Consider the following 27,851-nt stretch of genomic DNA (forward strand, 5'->3'; position numbering starts at 1 on the left):
ATTTTGGTCAGATTTGTTGAGATGCATTCTTTGCTTTCACAGAAATTTTCTAACACAGCTATTGAACCATTATGGCTCTCTCTCATCCCTCATGATCATGCGTATGGTCACTGTTTCCCTCCTTTATGTTAACTGTTTCGGAAGTTTGTGTCTGTTACTTATTAGAAAGCCTAAGATGTTGCCCTCCCTAGTTGGTTCTATAATTATTGCTTGAAATATTTTTCAGAAAAAATATTCCAGAACAGTCTCACGTGAATCCCTGTCTCTGGAACTAGTGTTAATTACATGACTCTACTGTTCTTTAGCCGGCAAATTAGACTATCTCAGGAATTATAATCATTTGAAATGATAAGCTCAAGGTATAAAGTATATGGGTGTGAAATTTACAACAAAGTAAAAGGAAAAGATTTTCTCAATATTAATCTAGAATCAGTAAAAAAAAAAAATTACAAGACAAATTGGTACAGAAATGTTACTGTTCAGTTGAAGAGTTCATGGACGATGAACTGAGAATTTGAGGAGTGGAAATCAGATACTTCACCTTAAAGTTTGTAATTTTAAAAATGTACCAATTTCGTATGCAGTAAGTATATCATATTAATGATATTTAAGAAAAACTGTAAACCACTTTTTGTGATCTCATGAGTTTTTGGTGTACAGTAAGTCAGTTACTTGAAACTTTGTGTTATGAGACAATAAATTTCTATCCTATTCTAATGCTGTTCAGGAAACTTACTCACAATAGTCTCCAAGTCTTCTTTTTAGTGTTCCGCCACTATAGCTTGTGAGGTAGGTGGTGTTTAAACATACCTGATTACCATCTCTGACACATCTCTGATGCTTACCCTCAATCAGATTATTTTACACTTGGAAACTGCCATAACCTCACTACATATTATAAACCCACTGCTGTTAACTTTTGGTTTCAGCAGTCTTTCGTTTTGTCTGAAAAGTTCTCTAATTTTTCTAATAATGACATGTAGGTGACCATTTTGGTTTGGCTCAGATATGTGCAGAAGTGACAAAAACAAATAAATATCCATATTCATTAAAGCTGTAAAACTTAGATGCTTGTAGAATTAATACTTGCAGTCATTGCCAAGTCACAAAAAATATACAGAAATATGGCCTTGTACATGATACATATAAAAGTAAATTGTGACTCAGTGTCACACAAAACAAAGATCATTTACTGTCTTTGTAATATGTTAGTTGAAATATTAAAAGGTTGGACACAATATTATTCAGTTTAAACTTTTTGTATGTTCAGGAGAAAACAATAGTTATTGTTATATCCTAGCCAGTAATGCCACCCGAGCCCGCTGCCAAAAGGTTGGCAGCATCCAAGTCCGGACGCTGTCCGCATAAGCAGCGCCAGCGATACAGGAAATCACCGCAAGTCTGCGCGCGCCACCGCTGGCTTCTGGCTTCTTAAGCGCTGGAGTCGCGAGCGCTAGGACAGTTCTGTATTCGCCGCTCAGTTGTATACTCGCCACCGAATTGTGTACTTGCTAGTCAGTTGTGTGTTCATCGCAGCAGAGTTGTTGTTTGTCGTCAGCCGACGCTGACCTAGCCGCTCCAACTCGAACTAGACAGATCTCTGTAGACACGGAGTTCACTACTGTGTTTCTGTATCTTCGTGAATAAAGATAAGTACCGACTTTTATTTAATCAGAGTGTTTGGGTTTTCATCTTTCTGTTTACTGTTCCAGCGGACCGGTCGGCCCACTATTAAAAGTGTGGCGGTGACTTCGTAAGCCGTTTCTACCGCGAATTGTTTGTCGCTACGAACACCGCCACAAAAGTTACATGTTGCAGTTTACAAACAAAGAACTTCTGATATTATTTCCCTATGTAAAATGTTATTATTATAATTTTAATCTCTTGCTTTAATAATATCAAAATACTTGTTACTGCTGTTGGAAATGACATTGGAAATATCAAGAAAATAGAAGACACATTGAGTAGAGGGAAAAAAATGTGATGAAGATCAATTATGCATTTTTACAAATAGCATAATTTTATTAGAAGAAAGAAGAAAAACATTACTTTTATTCCTCGTGTTGACTTTTATCTCACTGATATTGCACACATTTTGTCATGTACAGAAATACCACATGAAAACAATTTACATGTAACTACTTCCTATAGCTGTTGTTGAGTCTGCAGCAGTACAGAGTGATACTGTGAAACATTTCTTGTCTCTCCCCAGATCTTACTGATACTTGTCAGACATAATGCCAAGGCACTTGCTTAAACTGCCCACATTATAATACAGGGTGACAGTTACTGAATTATATTAAATAAAATCATCATAACTTTTGAGCAGTTTGCCTTAGGATGTTCAGACTGCACAGTTGGCCATGGGGCATGATGGGAATTAGTATGCGCAGTAAGCCCACTTTCATTTTAATGGGTCTCTTCAACCTCAATGGGTGACTGTGTGATGTGCAATGTGATATTCCTTGATGGCACGGTGATTACCAAATGGTATATTAAGGTTTTGGAAGATGATTTCATCCTCATTATCCAAAGTGACCCTGATTTCGACAAGATGTGGTTCGTGTAAGATGGAGCTCGATGCCATCGAAGCAGGGGAGTGTTTGATGTCCTGGAGAACAACTTTGGGGACTACATTCTGGTTCTGTGGTACCCAGAGGCCACTGGCATGGGCCTTGATTTGCTGCTGTATTCTCCGGATCTGAACACATGTGACTCCTTTTTGTGGGGCTGTATTAAAGACAAAGTGTACAGCATAACCCCAAAACCATTGCTGAGCTGATAACAGCCATTCAGAAGGTCATCGACAGGATTGATGTTCCATCACTTCACCGTGTCATGCAGAGTTTTGCTGTTTGTCTGCACCAATACTGGCAGGCATATCAAACATGTCATAACCTAAATCCAAATATATGTAGTGACATTTACATGTTGAATAAAGTATGTACATGCCATAGTTTGTAACTAATTTACATCTTTTGTTCTTTCATGTAGTTCAGTAATTGTCATCTTGTATGTGGCAGTGCACAGAACAAGCCACTAATTTATGATGTTCTGTTACTGCAAAGTAAGAAGAGTCATTGAATAAGGAATTTTGAGCTACAGTTTCACCAATATCTTTATGCTGAGCACTGTAAATTAGTACTTGCATAGTTTTTATTTGTTACACATTTCAGCATTCATTTTTATCATATGTTCAGTTTTTGTCTTTCATGTCTTTTTTTAACACAAATTCAATGCTTTTTATACCAGTATACCTCAATACTAATAAAAACTAGTCCAGGTTATTGTGAATGTGCTACTGAAGAAGCCATATGTATAACTTTTTTAGCAAATGCGAGAGGCAGCTGACAAACGCAAGGAACTCGAAAGAGAACATGCTGAGGCCCTCACACAGCTCCGAGAAAAACAGAATGAAGCACAGAGGCTCACGAAACAGAGGGATGCATCTTCTAGAGAAAAAAGCAAGTCATATGAGACTATTGAAGCTCTGCAGGTATGTTTGCATGCCACAGAATCTTTCTACTGGGACAGTGTTTTTAGCAAGTGACTTTTTTCTCTGCTGTTGTATATATTCTACTAATTATTTTATAACTCTGTGATCTGATGCCTTGTTATGGAGTGGCTGTGTGTGCAGAACATACAGTGTAACCTGCTCCACACCAGTTGGATGTTAGTTACTGCATTCAACATGCGTTTCTAGACTATTTTCATAACTGAACTGCAAGTACTCAGTGATTCATGTACTCTACAAGGTATGAGGAAAGTAATGAGACTGATAACAGTACGAGCGATGTGGGAATGCTGTGTTGTTCTACTTGTGTAGACTGCTGTGTTTGTCCCTTCCAGATGCTCTGCCCAAATTTCAGCTCCATACAGTCATCACATGAGATGAATCCTGAATTTTTTAGTATGATCCTGAGACAAAGCAGTAAAATGAGGATTGGTACACTTATGACATCTTGACCAAAAATACAAATGCTGATTTACTTTTTTGACAGTAGGGGTATCATATATAAATAATTTGTTCTTCCAGGACAAACTGTCACTCAAATGTTTTATAAAGAAGACATGAAAGGCTAAGGAAAATGGTGAATCAAGTGAGACCGCACATTGAACACAATGCACCATGTCACATGGCCACTTCGATCACAGAATTTTTGGCCTCAAAAGGCTTTCTCATTGTTCCAAAGCCCCCATATTCACCTGATCTGAGAGTTCTTGTGACTTTTTTTGTTTCCCAACATTGAAAAATGTCTTAAAAGGACGTCACTTTGGGACTCTCAAGAACATTCAAAAGAATCTGACAGACATGTTAAAGGTGCTTCCAGTTGAAGCCATTGAGCATTGCTACCGAACTGAGAATGATGATTCCACCAGTATATAACTGCCAAATGGAATTTCTCTGAAGGGGAAAATATTGTTGTCTGAAAAAATAAGAACTTTATAATGTAATTGGATAGATAAAAACATTTACTTACCAAGAGACAGCAGGACAACTTACACATAAGGAAAGGCTTTCCTTATGTAAGCTTTCCTTATGTAAGCTTTCAAAGCCAGTGGCTCCTTCTTACAGAAGGATTGAAGGGGAAGGAAGAGGGGTGAAAGAAAAGGAATTTGAGAGGCTGAGAAAAAGACATAGAGCTCAGCAAAGTCACACAGCACACCACATCAGGGGAAATTTACCAGACAGGATGAGAAGGAAAGACTGATTGTTGGGTACTGCACTGGACAAGATTTGAAAACCTGATAAGTTAAGTGTGGAAGACACAGTAATATGCAAGACAGAGATTACTTCTAAAACATCGTGCATGAATTAATAAGTGTGAAAAACCAAGTACATTGTATATAACAGAGATGGGAGAGTGGCGGCAAAAAATAGACAGATCAGAAAATGGAAGATGCAGAAAACTAAAACAGAGTGAAGAAAGAAATAGTAGTGTGAAGAAACGCTGAGACAGAAGAAATTAACGTAAATTAAGGCCAGGTGGGTGTTGGGAACCAAAGACATGTTCTAGTGCTAGTTCCCATATGAGATTTTCTGAAAAACTGGTGTTTGAGGGGAGAATCCAGACGGCGTGTGTGGTGAAACGAGCACCGAAGCCATGACTTTCATGTTGTGGAGCATGCTCTATGTATTGCCAGTACATACCCTCAGCATATAGTCATTCATCCTAACTGATAACTCGGTTGTAATTATGGCAGTGTAAAAGTCCTAACAGTGTTTACATAACAGCTGATATATGACATATGTCACTTCTCAGTTGCTCTCCCTTTGGTAGTATATGTTTCACCAGTTACAGGGCTGGTATAGGAGGTGGTAGTAGAGTGCATAGGGCAAGTCTCACTGCAGGGACAGTCACTGGGGTAAGAGCGATAGATTAGGCAGGTGGGTGCAGAAGGAGCATATGGTTTGAAAACGATGTTGCATAGATTGGAAGGGTGACAAAAATCTACTCTAGATGTGGTTGGTAAAATGTCAGATAGAATGAATCTCATTTCAGGGCATGAATTTAGGATGTCAGGTCTTTTCAGAGCAGCTGATCAATTCATTCAAGACCAGGAAATAGTGAGTGACAAGTGGTGTTCTCCAAAGTTGTTTCTTGGAGGGATCAGGAGTATCAGGATTGGATGTGAAGGCCCAGGAAATCTATTTTGAACTGGGCTGGTGGGGTAATTGTACCCTGTGAATGCTAAGGTGAGAATGGTGGTGTATTGCTGTAAAGAGTTTGCATCCAAACAAATATGTTTGCCTGGAATGCCAAGGTTGTATGGGAGGGAATGTTTGACATCGAAATGATGGCAATTACCAAAATGTAAGTACTGTTGTTTGTTAGTAGATTTAATGTAGACAGAAGTGTGTCGCTGGCCTTCAGTGAAGATGAGATCAACATCTAGGAAAGTGGCATGGAATTCCGAATAGAATGATGTGAAATTAGTTGTAAGAGGGTATTTAGAGATCAAAGGAATTTTAAAAGGACAGCCTCACCCTGAGCCCATAAGGCAGAAATGTAATTTCAGCCCTCAACCTGCATTTAATCAAGCTGCTTTGGTAAAAGACGTATTTTCCAGCACACATAATGTTAACTGGAAATATCACCTTGAAACCCAATCTCAAAACCTTTCCTACAGCAAACCTGACATTGAACCCTGACTTGAACAGTTCCACAATCCCAACTTGATCCCTCATCAGTACCTCAAAATCATCTGTCACAAGCCTTCCAAGAATTCCTCACATCCAGCATTGCTTCACAATCATTCATCAGGCCCCTACAACATGACCCTAACCTGTTCTCTGCAGAACTCCAGGGTCTGCATTCCCCAAATACTAATGACTCCATTATTATCCTCGCAACAGACAAAGGGTCTACCACTGTATTACTTGACCAACAGGAGTATGTTAATGGAGGTCTGCACCAGCTGTTTGAGGCCCCTGCATATATCATCTGCCATCAAGATTCCATCCCTGTTATTCAAATTGACCTGCAATCCCTCCTTAAAATCTCAGGCCCCTCACAAGGACTAACACCACAACCCACAGGACTTATTGCCCAGTGCCGCATCCAAACCATGCACTCCCACCTTTTACCTCCTTCCTAAGATCCAGAAACCCAATTCTCATCATCCTGTAGTTGCTGGCTTCAAAGCAGCCACTGAATGTATATATGCTGTAGTTGATCAGTACTCCAACCAATAGTATAAAGACTTCCCTCCTATATTAAAGACACAAACCATTTCCTATATCAGTACCGAGTGAGCTGGCATAGTTGTTAGCAGACAGGACTTGCATTTGAGAGGATGACAGTTCAAACTGGCACCCTGGTATCCAGATTTAGGTTTTCTGTGATCTCCCTAAATCACTCCAGGCAAATGCCAGGATGGTTACTTTGAAAGGTCGCGGCCAGTTTCCTTCCCAGTTTGTACTCCATCTCTGATGACCTTGATGTCAACTGCATATTAAAACTCATCTTATTTCTTCCTTCCTAGATTGTCTGAAATCCGTGCTCCTTCCAACCCTCCCCCCCTCCCCCTTTCCCCCACCAGTACCAACATCCCCCACATACATGGTCTGCCTGCTAATGAACAGTTTCTCAGTCAGTGCCCACCAGGTTCAAAACTGGTAACATCTTTCCTGCTCACCTTAATCAACTTTATATTTAATAACTATACTTCACTTTTGAGAGGCAGACATACAAACAGGTGTGGGGTATGGCCATAGGCACCTGGATGACCCCCTTGGAGGGGGCTTTCCTGGGATCCATAAGCCTCTATCCTCTGGTTTGGTTTAGATACATCTTTGCGATATGGACTGATGGTAAGGCTGACCTATTAAAATTTCTGGGCTCTCTAAATACCTTCTCCTAACTAAATTTCACATGGTCCTATTCGGAATCCCATGCCACTATCCTTGATGTTGATTTCATCCTCACTGAAGGCCAGCGACATACTTCTGCCCGCATTAAATCTACTAACAAACAACAGTACTTACATTTTGGTAACTGCCATCATTTCGATGTCAAACATTCCCTCCCATACAACCTTGGCATTCCAGGCAAACATATTTGTATGGATGCAAACTCTTTACAGCAATAAACCACCATTCTCACCTTAGCTTTCACAGGGTACAATTACCCCACCAGCCCAGTTCAAAATAGATTTCCTGGGCCTTCACATCCAATCCTGATACTCCTGATCCCTCCAAGAAACAACTTTGGAGAACACCACTTGTCACTCACTATTTCCTGGTCTTGAATGAATTGATCAGCTGCTCTGAAAAGGCCTGACATCCTAAATTCATGCCATGCAATGAGATTCATTCTATCTGACATTTTACCAACCACATCTAGAGTAGATTTTTGTCACCCTTCCAATCTATGCAACATCGTTTTCAAACCATATGCTCCTTCTGCACCCACCTGCCTACTCTATCGCTCTTACCCCAGTGACTGTCCCTGCTGTGAGACTTGCCCTATGCACTCTACTACCACCTCCTATACCAGCCCTGTAACTGGTGAAACATATACTACCAAAGGGAGAGCAACTGAGAAGTGACATATGTCATACATCAGCTGTTATGTAAACACTGTTAGGACTTTTACACTGCCATGATTACAACCGAGTTATCAGTTAGGATGAATGACTATATGCTGAGGGTATGTACTGGCAAAGATGGCGGCTAGTGTAAAAATTCGTTGTGCGTGTCCGAAAAAAGTGTGAATTTTGCCGTGAAAAAGAAAAATTGTGAATTTTGCCGTGAAAAAGAAAAATTGTGACAGTTGTAAGGATGAAATTACAAAGCTCAGCGAACGGGTGTCTAGTTTACAATTTATTATCAGTTTCTTGAAGATGGATATCAAGAAACTTAAAGAAGAAAAAAGTGAACGGAACATGAAAAACTCGCGCCATGAAAGTACGAATATGTTGGAGAATTGGACGGAAGTGAAGTACAAAAGACGCAAACAGATAATACAAGAGACAGAAAACGGCGAAAGAAACATAAATATAGTGAACGAAAATTACTTTCAAGCTCTTTCGACTATGGATTGTGAAAGTGAAGTTAACAGTGCGAGTGTACCATGTGGAAAATCAAACGACTTTGTGAATAAGGTAAAACATGGAATATTTCAGCAGCAGTTAGTAAAAGATCATATGCGAAAGTGCTCACAAAAAATCTTCCACCGCTAAGCTGCTCTACTGAGACAATATCGACATGTGTTAGCAAAAAAGACACAATAAATAGTGCCAAACAAGACTTCGCTTACTGCAAAGAAGGCAGAAAACAGGCAATCTCGGAACAGCAAGTACCGGTAAAATTGAACTGTATGCCGACAGCCAAGGACGAAATACAGCCGCTGAATTTCGGCGTACAAGTAGTCAGAATTTTAGTTTTAACTGTACAATAAAACCAGGAGCAAAATTCAGTGCTGCTACGTCAATGAGTCAAGAAAAAATTTCCTCATTGAGCAAAAAGGACTTTTCCATCTTCCTGGTGGGATCAAATGATATAGCTAGGAACGAAAAAAACGATCTCTTAATCTCGCTAAAAAGAAAACTGTATGAGCTGAGAGGAACAAATGTTATTGTTTTTTCAGTGCCACACCGTTACGACTTGATAGAATGGTCCTGTGTAAATAAAGAAATTGAAACTGCAAATAAAGAGATGCAAAATATTTGCAAGCGGTTTGAAAATGTAACATTTGTGAACATCAGCAACTTAGGGAAAAGATTTCACACAACACATGGTTCCCATCTAAATGTACTGGGGAAAAAACGTAATAGTAACCAAAATTTTAGAACTTGTAAATAAAATCTCAAATGTGCAGTGTGATGATAGAAAAGTCATACCTCTCATGGACAGGAAGTGTGTGTATCCTGTAGAATCCAATGTGAAATCTGCTATCAGTGAAGCTACACCTCTCCAAGACAAATGTGAAATTTTATTAATGCAAGTGAACACTCCAAATGTTAATAATTCACAGAAAGTCACAGCAGTTATGGAACAACAAACACCAGAAATAAGTGAAACAGCAGCAGCACCATCATTGTCAGCAGAAGCAGCAGTAGTAACAGAACCAACAATGACTGGAGCAGCAACACAGCAATGCTTAAGAAGGAGCCAAAGGAAAAATACATCTGTATCATTCAGTGATAATTTTTTATGGTTTCAAGCCAAGAAGAAAATAAAAATGTGAAAAACCAGCCTGCTAACTCACAGATAAGTCACAACAACATCCTATTTTTAAACATTCAGGGTCTTGAAAATAAAGTTGAAATTCTGGATGAGTCATTGCCACAGAATAAGTATTCTTTCTTATGTATATCAGAACATTGGCTTAAACCAGAACAAATACAATACTATGTACCAGAAGGTTATAAATATGGAAACAGTTTTTGCAGATCTCAGTACCGTAATGGTGGTACTGTTATCTATGTTTCAAATGAAATAGAGTGTAGAGAACTAGATCTTGGTTGGGCATGTGTAGAGAAACACTTTGAAATTACCGGGATCATATGTGATATAATGAAACTTATCATAGTATGTATCTACCATTCCCCTGACTCAGATGATAAAACTTTTTTAGATAATTTAGACAGTGTACTCTGCTACATAACGAAATGGAAACAGTATGTAACTGTAATTGGGGGAGACTTTAATTCAAGCTTTGATGTAACATGTAACAAACCCAGTGTAAATAAGTTACTGAATATGCTGAGGCAGCACAACTTCCATCATGTAAATTCAGAACCAACAAGACTACAAGCATGCTTGGATAATGCTTTAGTCAACTGTGCTCGTGATATGTACTCCACCAAGGTAAAGGAGTTTGTTTTCTCAGACCACTCCATGTTAACAGTAAAGTTAAGACATTTTATAAAAGGAGATGAGAGCAAGGCTGGACAAAAGTTAACAAAATCTAATACCTTAATATTAACAAAACACAATCTCATAAAACTAACACACCAGTTGAGCATAACAAACTGGGACAAATTATTTCAAAACTGTGATTCCAGTGCCCAAACAGTTTATGAAACATTCCACAATTACTTAACAGGTATTTTAAAAGCCCATCTTGTTCATAAGAAATACCATAAAACAAGAAAAGGTAAATTTTGGTACACCAAAGAGCTGGAGAATCTAAAAAATAAGCTACTGCTGTTGAAGCGCCTTGCCAAAGTAAACAATTCTAATGAAATTAAGGATCTTGAAAAAATCACTAAGAAACTGTATAAGAAAGAGTTACAATTAGCGAAACTAAGATACAACACAAATTTCATAAAAAATAGCAAAAACCAATGCAAAACAGCCTGGTCAGTAATTAATACTGTTAAAGGTGAAGTCAGAAACTTCGACAAGACAGTCCCAATACCAGCAGATACATTTAATAAATATTTTGTAAGCTGTGCTGATGATATCAAAAAGCTGATCAGTAAACCCAATGTAACATATATAGATTATCTGAAGAGAGCAAACCTAAATCATAATAGGGCCGGATCATCATTGAAACACTTCAGAGAGGTATGCCAACATGAAGTTCTTAAAATAGTCAAAGAAATGAAAAATTCATACAGTACAGATATTTTTAATATGTCAAACAATCTATTGAAAGAAATCATACATTACATTGCAGCACCATTAACATATTCTATAAACCTGTGTCTCATAGAAGGGTTTTTTCCTGATCCTCTCAAACTATCCAAGGTAACTCCAGTCTTTAAGAAGGGTGTCAAATCAGATCCTGCAAACTACAGACCAATTTCACTAATTCCAGTACTAGGAAAAGTCTTTGAAGGCATAATATATAAGCAGATGTATGAGTACCTAGAACTAAATGGTATGTTAAGTGCATCACAGTTTGGTTACAGAAAAGGAAGGTCAGCTATACATGCCATAGAACTCTTAGTCAGAGACATTCTAGCAGCATTTGAGGACCATGCGCACGCACAGGTAACCTTATGTGATCTGAGCAAAGCTTTTGACTGTGTTGACCACTCACTTCTGCTCTCTAAACTTGAGTACTATGGAATATGTGATAAAAGTTTAAAACTCATCAAATCATACCTCAATAAAAGGAACCAGGTGGTGAGTTCAGGAAGTCATCTGTCAAACATACTCGAGGTTCAACATGGAGTGCCACAGGGATCTAAATTGGGACCACTTCTTTTCCTTGTACACATAAATGACTTACCAGGAAATATAGATGTAAAGACATATATATATGCAGATGACACAACTTTTCTATCTGTAAACCATGTACTTGATAACCTTGTAAGTGAAATGAAATTGGCAAAAGAAAATGCAACATCATGGTTTAATGCCAATTGTCTGCTATTAAATGAGGAAAAGACCCAGAATATGTGGTTCAGTCTATCAAAGACTACAAAAATAGAAAAACAAAAGGCAAAGTTTTTAGGTATTGTACTTGACAACAGTCTAACATGGAACTCTCATGTTGATCACATAGTGATTAGGTTGTCAAGAGTTATATATTTGTTGAAGAGACTGATGTGTTGTGTGACATTTGAGTACGTAAGGACAGCGTACTTTGCCTTTTTTCAATCTGTTTTAAGGTATGGGTTAATACTCTGGGGAAACAGCAGAAAAATAAATGAAATTATGGTGATCCAGAAGAAAGCAATCAGAATAATGGCTAAGGTAGTTAATAGAACACATTGTAAACCATTGTTCACTAAATATAGAATTTTAACAGTAATTAATTTATATATTCTTGACAGTGTTAACTACATACTTGCTGAACTACCTAATTTAAGTGTAACAAATGAAAGACATGGCTACTATACAAGGACGTGTACTTCTCTGCTGTTGCCACAAAATAGATTAGCCAAAACTAACAATAGTCATAAGTATATGACAATTAAAATATATAACAAATTGTCTAAAAATGGGTCAATCAAGCCTGACAAATTATTTAAAGACAATGTTCATAACTTCTTGTTAACCAATCCATTCTATTCATTAGAAGAATTTTTAGAAATGCCTAATATCAACTTAAATGTGTAAAAAAATTTTTTTGTAAAATTAATAGGTTAAGTGAACTGACAAAGTCTATTGCATGTAACAATGCTGAATGACTAATAAAGAATCTGAATCTGAATCTGAGCATGCTCCACAACATGAAAGTCATGACTTCGGTGCTCGTTTCACCACATGCGCCGTCTGGATTCTCCCCTCAAACACCAGTTTTTCAGAAAACCTAATGTGGGAACTAGCACTAGAACATGTCTTTGGTTCCCAACACCCACCTGGCCTTAATTTACGTTAGTTTCTTCTGTCTCAGCGTTTCTTCACACTACTATTTCTTTCTTCACTCTGATTTAGTTTTCTGCATCTTCCATTTTCTGATCTGTCTATTTTTTGCCACCACTCTCCCATCTCTGTTATATACAATGTACTTGGTTTTTCACACTTATTAATACATGCACGATGTTTTAGAAATAATCTCTGTCTTGCATATTACTGTGTCTTCCACATTTAACTTATCAGGTTTTCAAAGCTTGTCCAGTGCAGTACCCAACAATCAGTCTTTTGTTCTCATCCTGTCTGGTAATTTTCCCCTGATGTGGTGTGCTGGTTGACTTTCCTGAATTCTATGTCTTTTCCTCAGCCCCCCAAATTCCCTTCACCCCTCTTCCTTCCTCTTCAACCCTTCTGCTGGAAGAAGAAGCCACTGGCTTTGAAAGCTTACATAAGTAAAACCTTTTCCTATATGTACGTTGTCCTGCTACCACATGGTGAACAGTTTTTTTATCTATCCAATTACATTATGTTGTCAAAAATTGATCATTTTTTTGTTAAAATATAAGGGGCATTCAAATGAAACCCTTTCACTAGTGTAAATTAACGGTAATGATTTTATTAACTCAAAAATAGAGTTACGCACAGCACACACTTAAAAATAGTCACCAAAACTGTTGCCATATTTACCCCACTGCGACCTTAGCCAATTGATTCCATCCATGAAGAAGCTAGTAGGCTGCTGTCGGATCCAGGCCTGGACCCAGTCACACACTTTGTTGTCTGTTGCGAATGGATATCCACGAATAGCTTGTTTTAGAGGTCCAAACACTGATGGATCTCATCCACAGTGATTCTGCAGTTGTCCGTGACCAAAGCTTTCTCTTCTGCAACCATTTTCGGTGTGATGACATGATGAGCCTGTCCAGGACGAGCATCATCTTCTAGTGACTTGCACCCTTCAAGGAATCATTCGCACCATTCCACAACACTTGAATGACTCAGACTGTACTCACCATACATAGCCTTCATCTGTTGATACATTTCATGGCCTCCAACTCCCTCCACCGCCAAAAATCAAATCAATCTTTGTAGTTCCTGCCTACTTGCCTGCATGTTCAGTAGTGGATGATAACTTGCGTGACCACCTTCTCTTCGGTGTAAAACCACATTGGTGCTATGCAACATCAAATGGTGCACACACGTCAGTCTCTCTGCCAATAGATGGTGCCGCCATACCCGCAGTTACGTGGTGCCACCTTATGTGTAAGGCAAAGGTAGATGCAATGACCAGGTTTCATATGAATGAACGTCATAAAAACTTTTCCCACACGCCCTGTATTAATAAATATTTTGCTAAAATAATGAATTTTTGAAAATATAACAGGGTAGATGAAAATATCTGCTCACCAAATGATGACATGAGAAAACCCATATAAAACTTATTGAAATGTGCAAGCTTCTGGAGTCTGTGGCTCCTTCTCCTGGCAGAAAGGTTAAAGGGGAAGGAAAAGGGATGAAGGGAAAGGACTGGTGAGGTTTAGAAAGTAAAAAGGGTTATGGAAAACTCACCCAGAACCATCCAGTGAGTCTTCACTGACCCTGGGGTCTGGGCGACATTTCTGTAACTCTTCCCATTTCATAGAACTCACCAATCTTTTTTCCTTCATTCCTCTTATTTTCCCTTCAACCCTTATGTCAGAAGAAGGAGTCACTGACCATAAAAGGTGCACATTTCTGTAAGTTTAATGAGGGTTTTCTCCCACCACCATTTTTTGAATCGATTTTTTTCTATTCAATTATATTATGGATATGTTTACTAATTCTTAAATTTAAACAAATCTTTTTTTTTTATGATAGCTGCCACCACATATCTGTCCCTCCATTTAGAGACACCCTCAGTTAGTCACTGAGTATGTGACATTTAATAGGCTCTACAAATTTCTTGGGTGGTAGTAAATGGCATTCACCTTGATGAACTCAACCTGTGATGGCCAAGTTTAAGTTTTGTGCTACCATTACTTTATTACCACTAGCTTAGGGAATGATTCAATAATCACCATTATGTATGACATGGGAAACTTTTGTTTTTCAAAGTATGTGTATCTCAGTTTTCTGTAAGGAATATGAACATGCTACAAATCTGTGACCAAGTGAGGTGGCACAGTGGTTAGCTCAGTGTACTCGTATTTGGCAGGATGATGGTTCATATCTGCATTGGCTGTCGAGGTTTAGCTTTTCCATGACTTCCCTAAATTATTCCAGGCAAATACTGGAATGGTCCATTCAAAGGGCATGGTTGATTTCCTTGCCCATCCTTGGAACATTCTGAGCTTCCACTCTGCATCTGATGACCTTGATGTTAACGGGACATTAAACTCTAATCCTTGTTCCTTCCTTTTTTAAAAATGTCTACAAAGAAAAAGTCCACATAACCTTCATGTTGAGGAGATGAATGGTTGTTACACTCATTATGGCAGTACTTGTGATGTACCTGCCACATCCTAATTGTATTAGGCTTTTAAGGCATAAGTGTGGATGTTGCGTTAGCTGGCATTCTGTTTGTCCTATCAAGTGAACCTAATCAGCTAGTTCTATTAACCCTCGAGCAGTGTGCTGGTGCACAGTGTGTGCCACTCATTAAAAAATCTTTATGAAATATAATCAGCTGATATCACTGCGTTCTTCACTCTTGTCTTCCTTCATTGTTGGCTTGACTTCTGCCGTGAACAATCATTTCTGTCTGTTATTGCTACAAGTGGAGTTATTTCATATTTCTTCCGCCTAAGTGTAGTTAGCACACAAAGTGTGCCATGCGCCTGCTGACGTCCCGATACCAGTACGTATTTTTCTTTTTGTTTTATGTGCTGTACAAAACCTTAATAATATAGTACTAAATTGTTTTACATATTTTGTAATTATTTTTGCTTCTGTAGGACTAAAAGGTACCTTAATGATGCCGAGGTTGATTGTCTACTCAATGAGGATCCAGATTTTCTGGTATCAAATTTTGAGTTTGATGATGGTGAAGGTGAGGACGAAGAAGAAGAAGAAGAAGAAATGATCACACAGAGTGACCATGATTCAACAAGTGAACACGAATGTGCCTCTGAAGCCGAAGAAAGTAATGTCTAATTTGTTTCAAATGACACTTGTTATATTTTAAGGGATAAAAAGTGTAAGTGCAAGAAATCTTGCAGTACAGCCGCAACAAAGACAAAAAGTAAGAACATTGTCAAGATACTTCCTGGGCGTAAAGCCATAGCCAGGGTTGTCAAGGATGATATAAGTGCAACCGCAAAAATTATCAGCATTGACATGATTGATGAGGTTGTCAAATGTACTAACTTGTATATTCAACATAAAAAGACTAGTGTGAACTATGTTAAAGAAAATGCTGCCAAAGACATGACAAAAGATGATATAATGACATTGTTTGGGTTGATCTACATCTTAGGAACAAAGAAGGCTAACCATACAAATGTGATTGATCAGGCATGCAGATACTTAGAGCTGTGCTGGGCTAGTATTTTCTGTTCCTATTATGGTGTCTCAGATTTGATGATAAAAGAACATGACAAGTGAGACAATAAACAAACAAGTTAGCTGCTATTAGAACAATTCTTGACGAGTTTATTGGAAACTGCAAAAACAGTTTCAGTTTGAGTGAATTCATAACTGTGGAAAAAAAGTTACAAGCATTTAGAGGACACTGTAACTTCATTCAGTGTATCCCAAATAAACCAGCGAAATATGGAATAAAGATGTTTGGTCTCTGTGATGCAAAAACTTTTTACGCCAGTAATTTGGAGATCTATTGTGGCAAGCAACCTCAACGGCTTTTTCAATTCTCCATCAAGTGTGGTCAGCAGGCTTACCAGTCATATTGAAAAAGCAATAGAAATGTAACTATGGATAGTTGGTATACCAGTTACGCACTAGCACTCTCCTTACTGACCAGGAAACTCACATGGATTGGAACAATGAGGAAAAATAAATGTGAGATTCCACCAGAATTCCTGCCACAGAAAGATAGAGTACAAAATTTGTTTTTATTTAGGTACCAAAAAAATATTGCTTTGGTGTCCTACATACCTAAAAAGAATAAAGTTGTGATTCTCCTATCAATGATGCATGATACTGCAGCTATCAGTGAAGAAACTAACAAGCCTGAAATCATTATGGACTATAATGGCACAAAAGGAGGAGTTGACACTGTCGATCAAATGTGTGCCTCCTATTCTGCAGCAAGAATTTTGAGAAGATGGCGTTTGGCAATATTTTTTGCACTGATGGACATTGCAGGTATCAATGCCCAAATAATCTACCATGCAAACTCTAAGCATCCTAAAATCCCAAGAAGAATTTTCCTGAAAGGCTTGTCATGTACCCTAATGAAACCACATTTGCTACAGAGAGCTAAGATTCCACCTCTACCATCTGACATTTCAGCTTTCCTTAGAAATTACAAATGAGGAGAAGTAGCAAAAGTTGGAGAATCTTCTTCAAAGAAGCATGGACGATGTGTAAACTGTGTACATGCTAAAAACATAAACACTACAATCAAATGTGATTTTTGCCGCAATTTCATCTGCAAATGGCATGCGACTATCAGATACACATGTGAAAACTGTAAACATATCGACTCAGTGTAAGGGGTTACAAAGAAATGTGTGTGCATTGTTCGCTTTCATAATAATGTAAGGTTTTATAGTTGATTATTATGATAAAGAAATAACATTACACTATCTATATATTTATTTAGTGTTTTACAAGTAAGAGATGGAATACAGTCTTCTGCTAAGCCAAATATATGTGTTCTTTTTTTGTCATTCATAAATCTATGTAAATAGTAATAAAAATACAAATGAGATGTAAGAAACAGAAAAAATCCCCACGGCGCACAGAGTGCTCCATGTGCCCACTCGCGTTTTGAATGGAAGTGCCCCCGCTCGAGGGTTAATAACTCATACTGAATTTCAAATGTGGTGATTAGTGATAGGAAACAAACATATTAAAGCATGTCCATAATTGTGAAGCTGGCACATTTTAAGAAAGTAGTCCCCCTCAACATTCAGAAGACTTGAAAATCATTGCTTAAATCCATAAATTATTTATCATGATGATATCCCTCCTGTAGAGGCAGACACAGTGTGTTCAGCATCTTAAGAACAAAACACTTAGCATCAGCCAGGTAGCAGCTGAACAATAACAATACTCTTAACTCTGATCAGTGGTTTCCTGGCAGATTGAAACTGTGTCACACACTGGGAAACGAAAAAAAGTGGGATTCAGATATGGTCTTTTAGCTGTAAAGAGAGGGGCCTCTTTTGGGTGTACAAGGAAGAAGTGTGTAGCAGACCATTAATAAGAATTTGAGAGAAAGGTAAAAAACTGAGCTGAGTATAAAAAAGAAAATCTTGTGTTAGGTAGCTGTCATAGGATGGGTGGGTAGACCAACAACTGCTGGAAAAATTGGGAACAGTGTACCGTATCACAAGTATTGTAAAGACTGCTGTCAGGATATAGAGAATATTAAGGCACTGAGATACTTGTGGGGCAAGACACGCCTCCTTGGCTGCAAGATCTGCCTTTTCATTCCCAGCAATGCCAACATGCCCCGGAACCCAGGAGAAAGCTACAACCTTCCCCAGTCGCTGTAGTCGGAGGAGGGCATGTGCTATCCCCTTGCATGCACTCCCCTCGCTGTTGAGCTCACGGGTCATGCATCGGTGGGAGGATGAGTGGCTGGAAGTGACTGACAATAAGCTCCATATAGTCAAGCCCACAACGCGTGTGTGGTGTACTTCCTTTCAGCCCCATCGATGGGGCGAGGTTCTCCTTACTCGGCTTTGAATAGGCCACAGCCCTATGACTCATGGCTTCCTGCTCCGGCGAGAGGACCCTCCAATGTGTGGTACTAGCGGTGTCCAGGTCACTGTGCGCCACGTTTTATTGGATTGCGTTTTATTTTCTGACCAGCGGGTCGCGGCTGACTTGCCAGCGGACCTGCCATCTCTTTTAGGCAACACTCGGACGAATGTGGTTAAAGTTTTAAAGTTCTGTGCCCTGTCAAATGTTTTTACAAAGAATTTAGGGAGAGGATTTTAATTTTCTCACTATGTGACAAGCTCGCCCATATTTTATGTAAGTGGCCAGCCAATAACAATTTCCTGTGACATTCTTGTTGCTATGTTTCTCCTTTCCTTAGGTTTTACTTTCTTATGTAGCATTTTCCTTCTTTTCCTGCTTTCTTTGAGTGTGTGTTTTAGTTTTCTTAGGTCTGTCCACATTCGTTCCTTTTAATGTGTGTCAGGGCGCTGATGTTGAGCGCCCATAAGCCCCAACACACCACCACCATCACCACCATTAAGGCACTGGCCAAGATCCGAGTAAAGAGGACCAGATGTTGATAGTTGTGGGACCAGGAAACAACCTGGACAAAGACACTGCCAAGGTTGCTTAGTGGTTAGCACATCTGCCAAGGGAGCATAAGATCCTGTTTTGAATCACAGCCTTGGTACAAGTTTTCATTTGTCACTTCAGTCTGCATATATACATTGAAATAGTTTAAGACTTGAAAAGGTCTGTGGAATCATATAGTTTCGTTTGATTAAAGCACCTTTGCCTGGGTTTCAGGGAGGATCCCCTATTTCATTTGATACTGAGTTGCTATTCCAATATAGTTGGAGAGCCTCTACAAGACTGTGCAAGCTTAGGGGGAATATCAAGTGGGCTATGGGAATTTGAATTGAGGAGGGAGGCATGCTAGGGCAGTTCATGCAATTGTGCAGAGTCACTGAGCCAGGGTGGCATAGTGGTTAGCACATTTACTTAGTGAGCAGGAGACCCTGATTCAGGTCCTGGCCTTGGTACAAATTTTCATTTGTCACTTCGGTCTACATATGTACATCATGTCGAAAGTAATTAATATTGTTTATGTTGAACCATTTTGGAAAGCATCCTGATTCATATGTGTGAACATATAGTCACAATTCCTGTATATATTTGACATGATATCAGCAACTTCATGTAGCACAATGAAGGCAGTCAAAAAAATTTGTCATAGAACAATTCCCAAAGATCATAGTTTCTGACAATGAGACACTATTTGTATCAAAGGAATTCTGTGTCAGGAAAGGCATAGGACATCTGACTACACTCCTGCTTGAAATGGTGAAACAGAAATATTTGCCAGGACTTTCAAGGAAGCCACAAACAAGGCTAATTGGGGAGGATAGGACAAGCTAGATGATATACAGAAAATGCTGACTACTTATCACACAACTCTAAATCCAATAACTGGAAAATCACCAGCTGTGTTACTTTAAGACCATCCACCAGGGGTCACATTGTCACAGATCCTTCTATCAAATGATGATACAAAGCAAAAGACCAGCCCAGAGTTCCATGTTGGTGATCATGTGTACGCCAGAAATTTCCCACACAATTTGTCAAACTGTGTATCTTTGGCATTGTAAACAAATAGCTGGGGTATATGGATTTTGTCATGAAGGGGCATTGTGGAACTGTCAGAAGGCATGGAAACCAACTCAGAAAATGGAACCTCTTGAAGAATAGTGGGAAACACAAAATGGAAGATGAATGGTACTTATTCGACTGCCTCGTGAACCAACTGTAGAACTGGATGAAAAGGACCCTGAGTGAGGGGACACCTACTGAACTTAGGAGATCAAAAAGGATTTGTCGATATGTGTTTTGCTACAGCCCACCCTCAAATTAACTGGGAAGGAAAGTTATATCTGAAATTTTCTACGTGGACCAAGAGCTAGTTTTGACTTACATTTACCAAGCAAAAGCAAACAGAGAACTCAAAACAGCGTTTTCTCTGAGGTACCAAAATCGTATAATATATTAGTCAAGGAGATGAAAAAGTTTACTAATATATCTAAAAAGAAAGATGATGAAACTTACCAAACAAAAGCGCTGGCAGGTCGATCGACACACAAACAAACACAAACATACACACAAAATTCTAGCTTTCGCAACCAATGGTTGCCTCGTCAGGAAAGAGGGAAGGAGAAGGAAAGACAAAAGGATATGGGTTTTACAAATGTCTGCTTGTGTCTGTGTATGTGTGGATGGATATGTGTGTGTGTGCGAGTGTATACCTGTCCTTTTTTCCCCCTAAGGTAAGTCTTTCCGCTCCCGGGATTGGAATGACTCCTTACCCTCTCCCTTAAAACCCATATCCTTTTGTCTTTCCTTCTCCTTCCCTCTTTCCTGACGAGGCAACCATTGGTTGCGAAAGCTAGAATTTTGTGTGTATGTTTGTGTGTCTATCGACCTGCCAGCGCTTTTGTTTGGTAAGTTTCATCATCTTTCTTTTTAGATATATTTTTCCCACGTGGAATGTTTCCCTCTATTATATTCATATCAAAAAGTTTACTAAAATACATATGTTTAAAAAGGCATCTGAAACATATTTCATAAGTAATGCATACTACATAATTAAAAATTACTTAGAGGACTTAGAGTTAACAATGAAAGGGGAAAATTGCAACACCTTGTCACATCACAATACAATGATCACAATGTAATGCTTTTACAAGAAAATCATGTAAAGATCTATAGTGTATGATAGTAACGTCTTGTCATCCTCCTGAGCTCAACATCTCACTCATCATGAGGAGGAGACTGACTTAGTTTCCCAGGAGGACTGAAAGGAGAACATGGAGACATGGAAGGGACCTAATAACGTGTTTACAGGGTGTTCAGGTTTTCAAACTAAACGAATTGAATGCAGTGAACATAGCAATATATTTGTTATCCTGGAGTCACCAGCAGATGTCCATAGTGTGTGCAGTGCTAAACTACATTGTATTATCTGATGTAAATTGTGTATAATCAAAATAACTTTGTACAATAGAAACCAACCAAGTGAGGCAATGTAGTTGTAAAGACACTGTCTTCGTATTCAGCCATCCTGAGTTCTGGCAAGTCAGCGTTTATTAAATGTATGACTGATTTAATGTTCATTGCATGTATATGCATATATGGGAAATCCACATACTTCTCCCAAGTCCTATAAATTCTTCCGTAAAAGCTAATAAATATCAATTGTAGGTAGACTTATCATCAGTGGTGCAAATTATGTTCTAAACATTGCTGGTTATTATCTAGAAATAATTTCTTATAATAAACCTTTGTTTAAGCTTCTATCGCATGGTATTTCCATTTGGCAACGAACTGTAAATGTACAAATAGGATTAAGGAAACTACTCATATACACATTATGTTGCCATCTAGCAACACACACATTTTGGCTCCATCAAACTAGATTGTGTTTAATGTCATTTTGTGGGCAGAAACAGTTGAAAATCAATAGCCTTTTCTGAAGGTCAAGTAGTTGAAAGAGTAAATTATTTATGCCATTTAGATCACATCTAGTAAGATTTTTAAGGTATGTAAAATGAAGCTTAATAATATTATGTTTAAATGACTCTGTAACTGAGCAATTAGTAATTAATCAATTTTTTCGGTTTTTTGGCTTATGGCAACAAACCTAAAATATTGAATAAATCAAAATTAAATTAAAATTTGTAGTTTCATCCTGTTACATAGTATTTTGTGTGCAAGATCATACCCCAGAATTTTTTCACCTAAATTTGTTTCCTAAAAAAAGCCATGCAATAGAGGTTTAATATTGTGAGAAAAACCATGATGGCAAGTCAGTACCAGTATTACGAAGTACTAAATCAGGTGCACAACAGTATCATTGTCAATTAAAGTTCAAAAGAATTCATAAATCCAAACATGTTGCAGCTCAGAGTATGAGTCCACAAAAGTAATTGTCGAAGAATTCACAGGTCTAAATGTGATGTTGTTTAAAGTTGAAGTTCATAAAGCTAGAACTGTCGAAACTTTTCTAACTTTCAAAACTCCTGTATAAAATTTTAGTAGTCCAAATATGATGTGGCTCTCAGTTACTCCATAAGCTGATTGTTGAAATATTTTCTGAGTTTATAACCCCCCCCCCCCCCCCCCCCAAAAAAAATAATGATAATAATAATAATATGATGACAATAAAATCAGCTAATAAGATATACACCCTAATCAACGGACATGCACCAACTAACATCACTAACAAAAACAAAATAGAAGAAGTAGAAGAATTCTGGAACCAATTAGATAATATTCTCCAAAAAATCCCAAATAACCATGTCAAAATCCTTATGGGCGATTTCAATGCACAAATCGGTAAAGAAAAGAAGTATCAATATTGGGTAGGTAAATGGTCAGGGCATACACAGACCAACCGGAATGGCATGCGACTCATTGAAATCTGCAAAAACCATGACCTATTTTTCAAATCAACATTTTTCGAGAAAAGAGCCTCAAAAACGAAAACTTGGATCTCACCTAATCCATTACTAGGTGAATATCAGTTGGATCATGTAATGATCTCCCGCGTAAATACAGTAGAAATCATGAAACTTAAAGTCCTTAATGGACTAGACCTAGATTCCGACCATTACCCAACAAAATTCCCCCTAGATGTCATTCCAGAAAAAAGAAAATTCACTAAGAAATCTCCACACCGTAAATATGATGTACAAAAGATAAATGGCAGTGAACAATTTACAAAAGAAACGCAAAATTTAAAACCACAAAATTGGCAACAACTGGAAGCAGGACTTTTAAATGCAGCTGAAACTGTAGCATCGCAAACAAGAACACCCATGGTGGACAGATGAGTGTGACCAACTGATAAATCTCAGACAACAGGCGTGGCAAAATTGGTTGGGCAACAAAAATCAAAAGACCCTGGAAGATCTCAAAGATACCAGGAAAACAGTCACAAAAGCAATACGAACAGTCCATAAACAGCATGAAGACAAAAAATTGCAAGACATAGAAAATGATTTCAAGAAAAACAATTCCCGAAATTTCTACAGAGTATTCAAACAAAAATTAACAAAGTACTCTCCTCCATCACTCCAGTTCAAAAATGACCATGGGGAAATTGCTCATACCAACACCAAAAACTGTGAAATTCTTGCAAAATACTTTTCTAAATTACTGAATTGTGAAAAGCCTGCAGAAAAATTTGAGTTCCATCGTACACAACGAAACCCAGACTCAAAGCCACCAAGTTTACAAGAGATTAAAGAGATAATTCAGTCACTGAAAAATAACAAAGCATCAGGAGAAGACCAAATCATCGCAGAATTATGGAAAAATGCAGGAGAAAATCTTATTGCAAAACTCAAAGAAATTATACATGAAATCTGGAAAACTGAAAAAATCCCCACAGATTGGAAGACTGCAGTCATACATCCTCTGTACAAAAAAGGAAGTAAAACAGACCCCAACAACTATCATGGAATCTCTTTATTGTCAATAACATACAAAATTCTGTCTAAAGCCCTACTAAACTGCGCAGAACCTCAGCTGGATTCAGAAAAGGTCGATCTTGCGTAGAACAAATCCTTAACTTGAAAAACTCAATGAAATATTTACATAGTACTTCAAACAAAAGTTATGTCATCACGTTTGTTGACTTTAAAAAAGCATATGATAGTATAGACCGAGAATCTCTTTTTGAAGTATTAGCAGAATTTGGACTAGATCAAAAGACAACAAACATCATAAAAGAAACACTCACGGAGACCAAATCCAAAGTAAAATTTATGGGAGAATTGGGCGCAGAATTTGAAATAGACACAGGAGTACGACAAGGAGATGTACTGTCCCTAGTGCTCTTCAATTGTGCTCTTGAAAAAGTTGTTAGAGAATGGAAAAAAGCAGGTGCACCAGCACACAGACTGGGACCAAGACATAAGGACATAGAATAACACTGTTTAGCATTTGCTGATGACATGGCACTGATCGCACAAGACATTACTGATGCACAGAAACAGCTAGAATTATTACAAGAACAGGCTAAAATAGGATTACAAATTTCATTTGAAAAAACAAAATTTATGACGTGACGTCAAAGATGCACCTTCTGATCTCAAAATTGGTAATAACTACATCTCTCGAGTAAAAGAATTTAAATATTTAGGTGAATGGATTGCAGAAAATTGTAATGAAAAGAAATCTGTCAGATCAAGAGTCCAGAAAATGGAGACGGCGTTTCAGTTAACAAAAAGCATTTACAACAAAAAGAGTCTCTCGTGGAACTGCAAAATACGACACTACACAACAGTAATTAGACCCGAAGCTCTCTACGCATCTGAGACACTAAACCTTCAACACAGAACACTAAAAGAGGAATTAGAAGTGAAAGAACATAAGATAATGAGGAAAATCCTAGGACCAAGAACTAAAGATGGGGTACATTATCCAAAACCCAATGCAGAAATATATAAAAATATCTCCAAAATAACAGACACAATGCGCACGAGAAGAATCCAATTCATAGGGCACTTAGAAAGAATGGACTCAAACAGGTTAACGCACAAAATCCATACATTTTTAAAGAACAAAACTACAAGACCGAACTGGTACAAACAGATGGAATAAGACCTGAGAGAATTAGGGTCTCCAAATCTACATGATAGAAATGAAATCACAAAAATCACAAACACATGGGGTTTCGAGGAAGAAGAGAGAAAAACTAACCAACATACATGGTCTACGCAACGAAAGCTAGCCCATTTGTTGTTTATGAAGGAATACTGGGCGAAAAGGAAGGCCAACAAATGTTGATTACTTGTGGTCCTAAGTGATCCATCCGCGAAGAAGAAGAATATAAAAAAAATAAAATAAAAAAAATAAAAAAAAACATAAAAAAATAAATAAAAAAAATTCCATCACTTTAATAGCAACCAACATGCTGATCATCAGCCCACATGCCTGTACCCATTCAGCTCCCAAGTTGAACTGTTCCCAGCCAATATGGTGCACTTTTATATACATGTTACTAAATTGCAAATTTACATTTAACTTACCGCTTAATATACATAGTACACATGAATGAAGACTAGAATTTCACCATCTGTCCCATGATGACATTAGATTTTTTGCTGTGGTCCTTGTTTTTATCATTTGTTACATTTTAATCAGGGGGATGGTTAACTTACCCTTATTTGCAATTATCTATTATAAAACATAATGAAATTTACTTGTTTGGAGATAGCTATGGTCATTTACTGTCTCACACTGCCACAATTTTTTTATTTGTAGTTTATTTCATATTAAAATATGTTTTCTAATTCTCAGAATTTATATTCTGGGTCATAACTCAATATATATTACGTTAATAAAATTTTTGAAGCTATATTTTCAAATTGCTGTTCAAGCACTATCTGTGGACACTTCCTTCTTGGAAATTGCTTATGGTTACTCTGAGTCGAAATGTTTACAGTTTTCACATGTGTATCTGATAGTCGCATGCCATTTGCAGATGAAATTGTGGCAAAAATCACATTTGATTGTAGTGTTTATGTTATTAGCATGTACACAGTTTACACGTTGTCCATGCTTCTATTTTTATCTTGCATGTGGTGTCATTGCCTATTTTGTAACTTTATTAATTTGGATTATGCATTGTGGCCATGCAGTGATTTTGTGCTCTCTGACTCTGTCACATGCTGGCACGTAACACCACAAGTGGGCAGCTATGGCCAAGGCCCCAGGGATAAACCCACTTACTGTAACTTCTGCCTGCTGCTTTTCTATTAGCCATCTTAGTTTGTGGATTCTCATTCCACCAGTTGTAGAGGTTGAAGCGTCATCTGTTAGGTTAGCAGAGAGCTCCATTCATTACCTCAATGGTCTGTGCCAGGACTGGCCTGTGCCAAGCCACCTGACAAACCAATATGTTTTTAGCTGTACCTGTCTGTAACACCTCAGAAACTTCTCATTCAAAGGCCAAATAAACATAAAAAAAACTTCTTTCAGCAATGCCATGGCTGACCACCTGTCATAACCTCATAAAAACATACTTATGTATTCTGTCTGTATGAATACTTCAACTGTTTATTTTTAATGTACTCATATTATGGTGAAAAATTCTATATCATTGTGAGGTTATTCCTAGGTGAAGGAGTCACTGGATAAACAACTAAACACATGAATAAATTAAGTTCTCTTAATTCCATCAGGTTACATTTTCTGTGTTTACAAAATAAAATATCTTATTTAAACCACTGCATTTTTGGAGCTTTATCTAACATACCAAAGTCGTAGAGTGCAATGTCCATTGCTATTGTTAACTTCCCAAATATATAACAGATGTCATAAACCAACCTATTAAATGACTTTATATGTAGAGGATATTTTAATTTGCTCCCATTACAAGTGTCAAAAGTACATTTGGCAGTAAAATAAATAAATGCTGCATTGTAGTGCCTTGAGAATTTTGGTGTAAATTCTAGAGACACTCAGCTTTCCACAGTCTCGAACACCTAATATTTTAAGTACTAGGGTGAGAGAGTGGAGATGTGTCTACCTTGTCGTCGGTTTCTGTGTGTGCAGGATGGATGTGTATCAGGAGAATATAGCAACAGTGACAGTTGATCGACATGGACAAGTGTTTGCAGTGCACGCCTGAGAAGCTGTATGTCCAGTACAAGGAGCAGGCACGCTCTATTCCTTGATGGTGTAATGACTGTTTTGTTGTGAACAAATGGACTTGTGAGAAGCAAGAACTGGTGTTGTAGTGGTTATTAAATCAAACATATTATAATTGTATTTGTTAGTTTCTATTGGTCCAAGATGGGGCTGACTAGCGAGAGTTGAATGTTTGTGTGAAACTTGTGAAGTTGTTTTATTGTTGAGATGAAAATACAACAGAGTTGAACAAAAGTATCCTGAGAGTACAGAATCATTTCAAGAGTAGAAAAGAAGTCTATTTTGAAATTCCTTTAACCAGCTATAGTCTTTGGAGAAGAAGAGTTTGTGAAGATCGATGCAGCTGTCTGACCTGAGAAGAAGATCAGTTGCACACAATACATGATTCACTACGAGAGACATGCGAGTCTTGCACCCCAGTATCATACTGTCTCATGTCATCCGAAGACCATTAGAACGTGGTGACCTACATGACAGGACCCGAAGAAATTGGGAATTTGAAGACAGAAACGGAAAGAAGATATTAGGCATTGCCATAGCAACCAAGCCTAAC

At 38.0% G+C, this 27,851-nt stretch overlaps 1 protein-coding gene across 1 annotated transcript in view; it reads left to right on the forward strand.

Annotated features, from left to right (window-relative positions):
- The window catches only part of LOC124712215 (peripheral-type benzodiazepine receptor-associated protein 1-like), a 388,653-nt gene that overhangs the window by 231,619 nt on the left and 129,183 nt on the right, over positions 1 to 27,851 (forward strand). The window contains exon 4 of the mRNA XM_047242510.1: positions 3,332 to 3,496. Coding sequence (XP_047098466.1) covers positions 3,335 to 3,496 — 162 coding nt within the window. The 5' untranslated portion in view covers positions 3,332 to 3,334. The remainder of the gene's footprint in view (positions 1 to 3,331; positions 3,497 to 27,851) is intronic.

This window comes from Schistocerca piceifrons, chromosome 8 (genome assembly GCF_021461385.2).
Source record: "Schistocerca piceifrons isolate TAMUIC-IGC-003096 chromosome 8, iqSchPice1.1, whole genome shotgun sequence".
NCBI classification, from domain to species: domain Eukaryota; kingdom Metazoa; phylum Arthropoda; class Insecta; order Orthoptera; family Acrididae; genus Schistocerca; species Schistocerca piceifrons.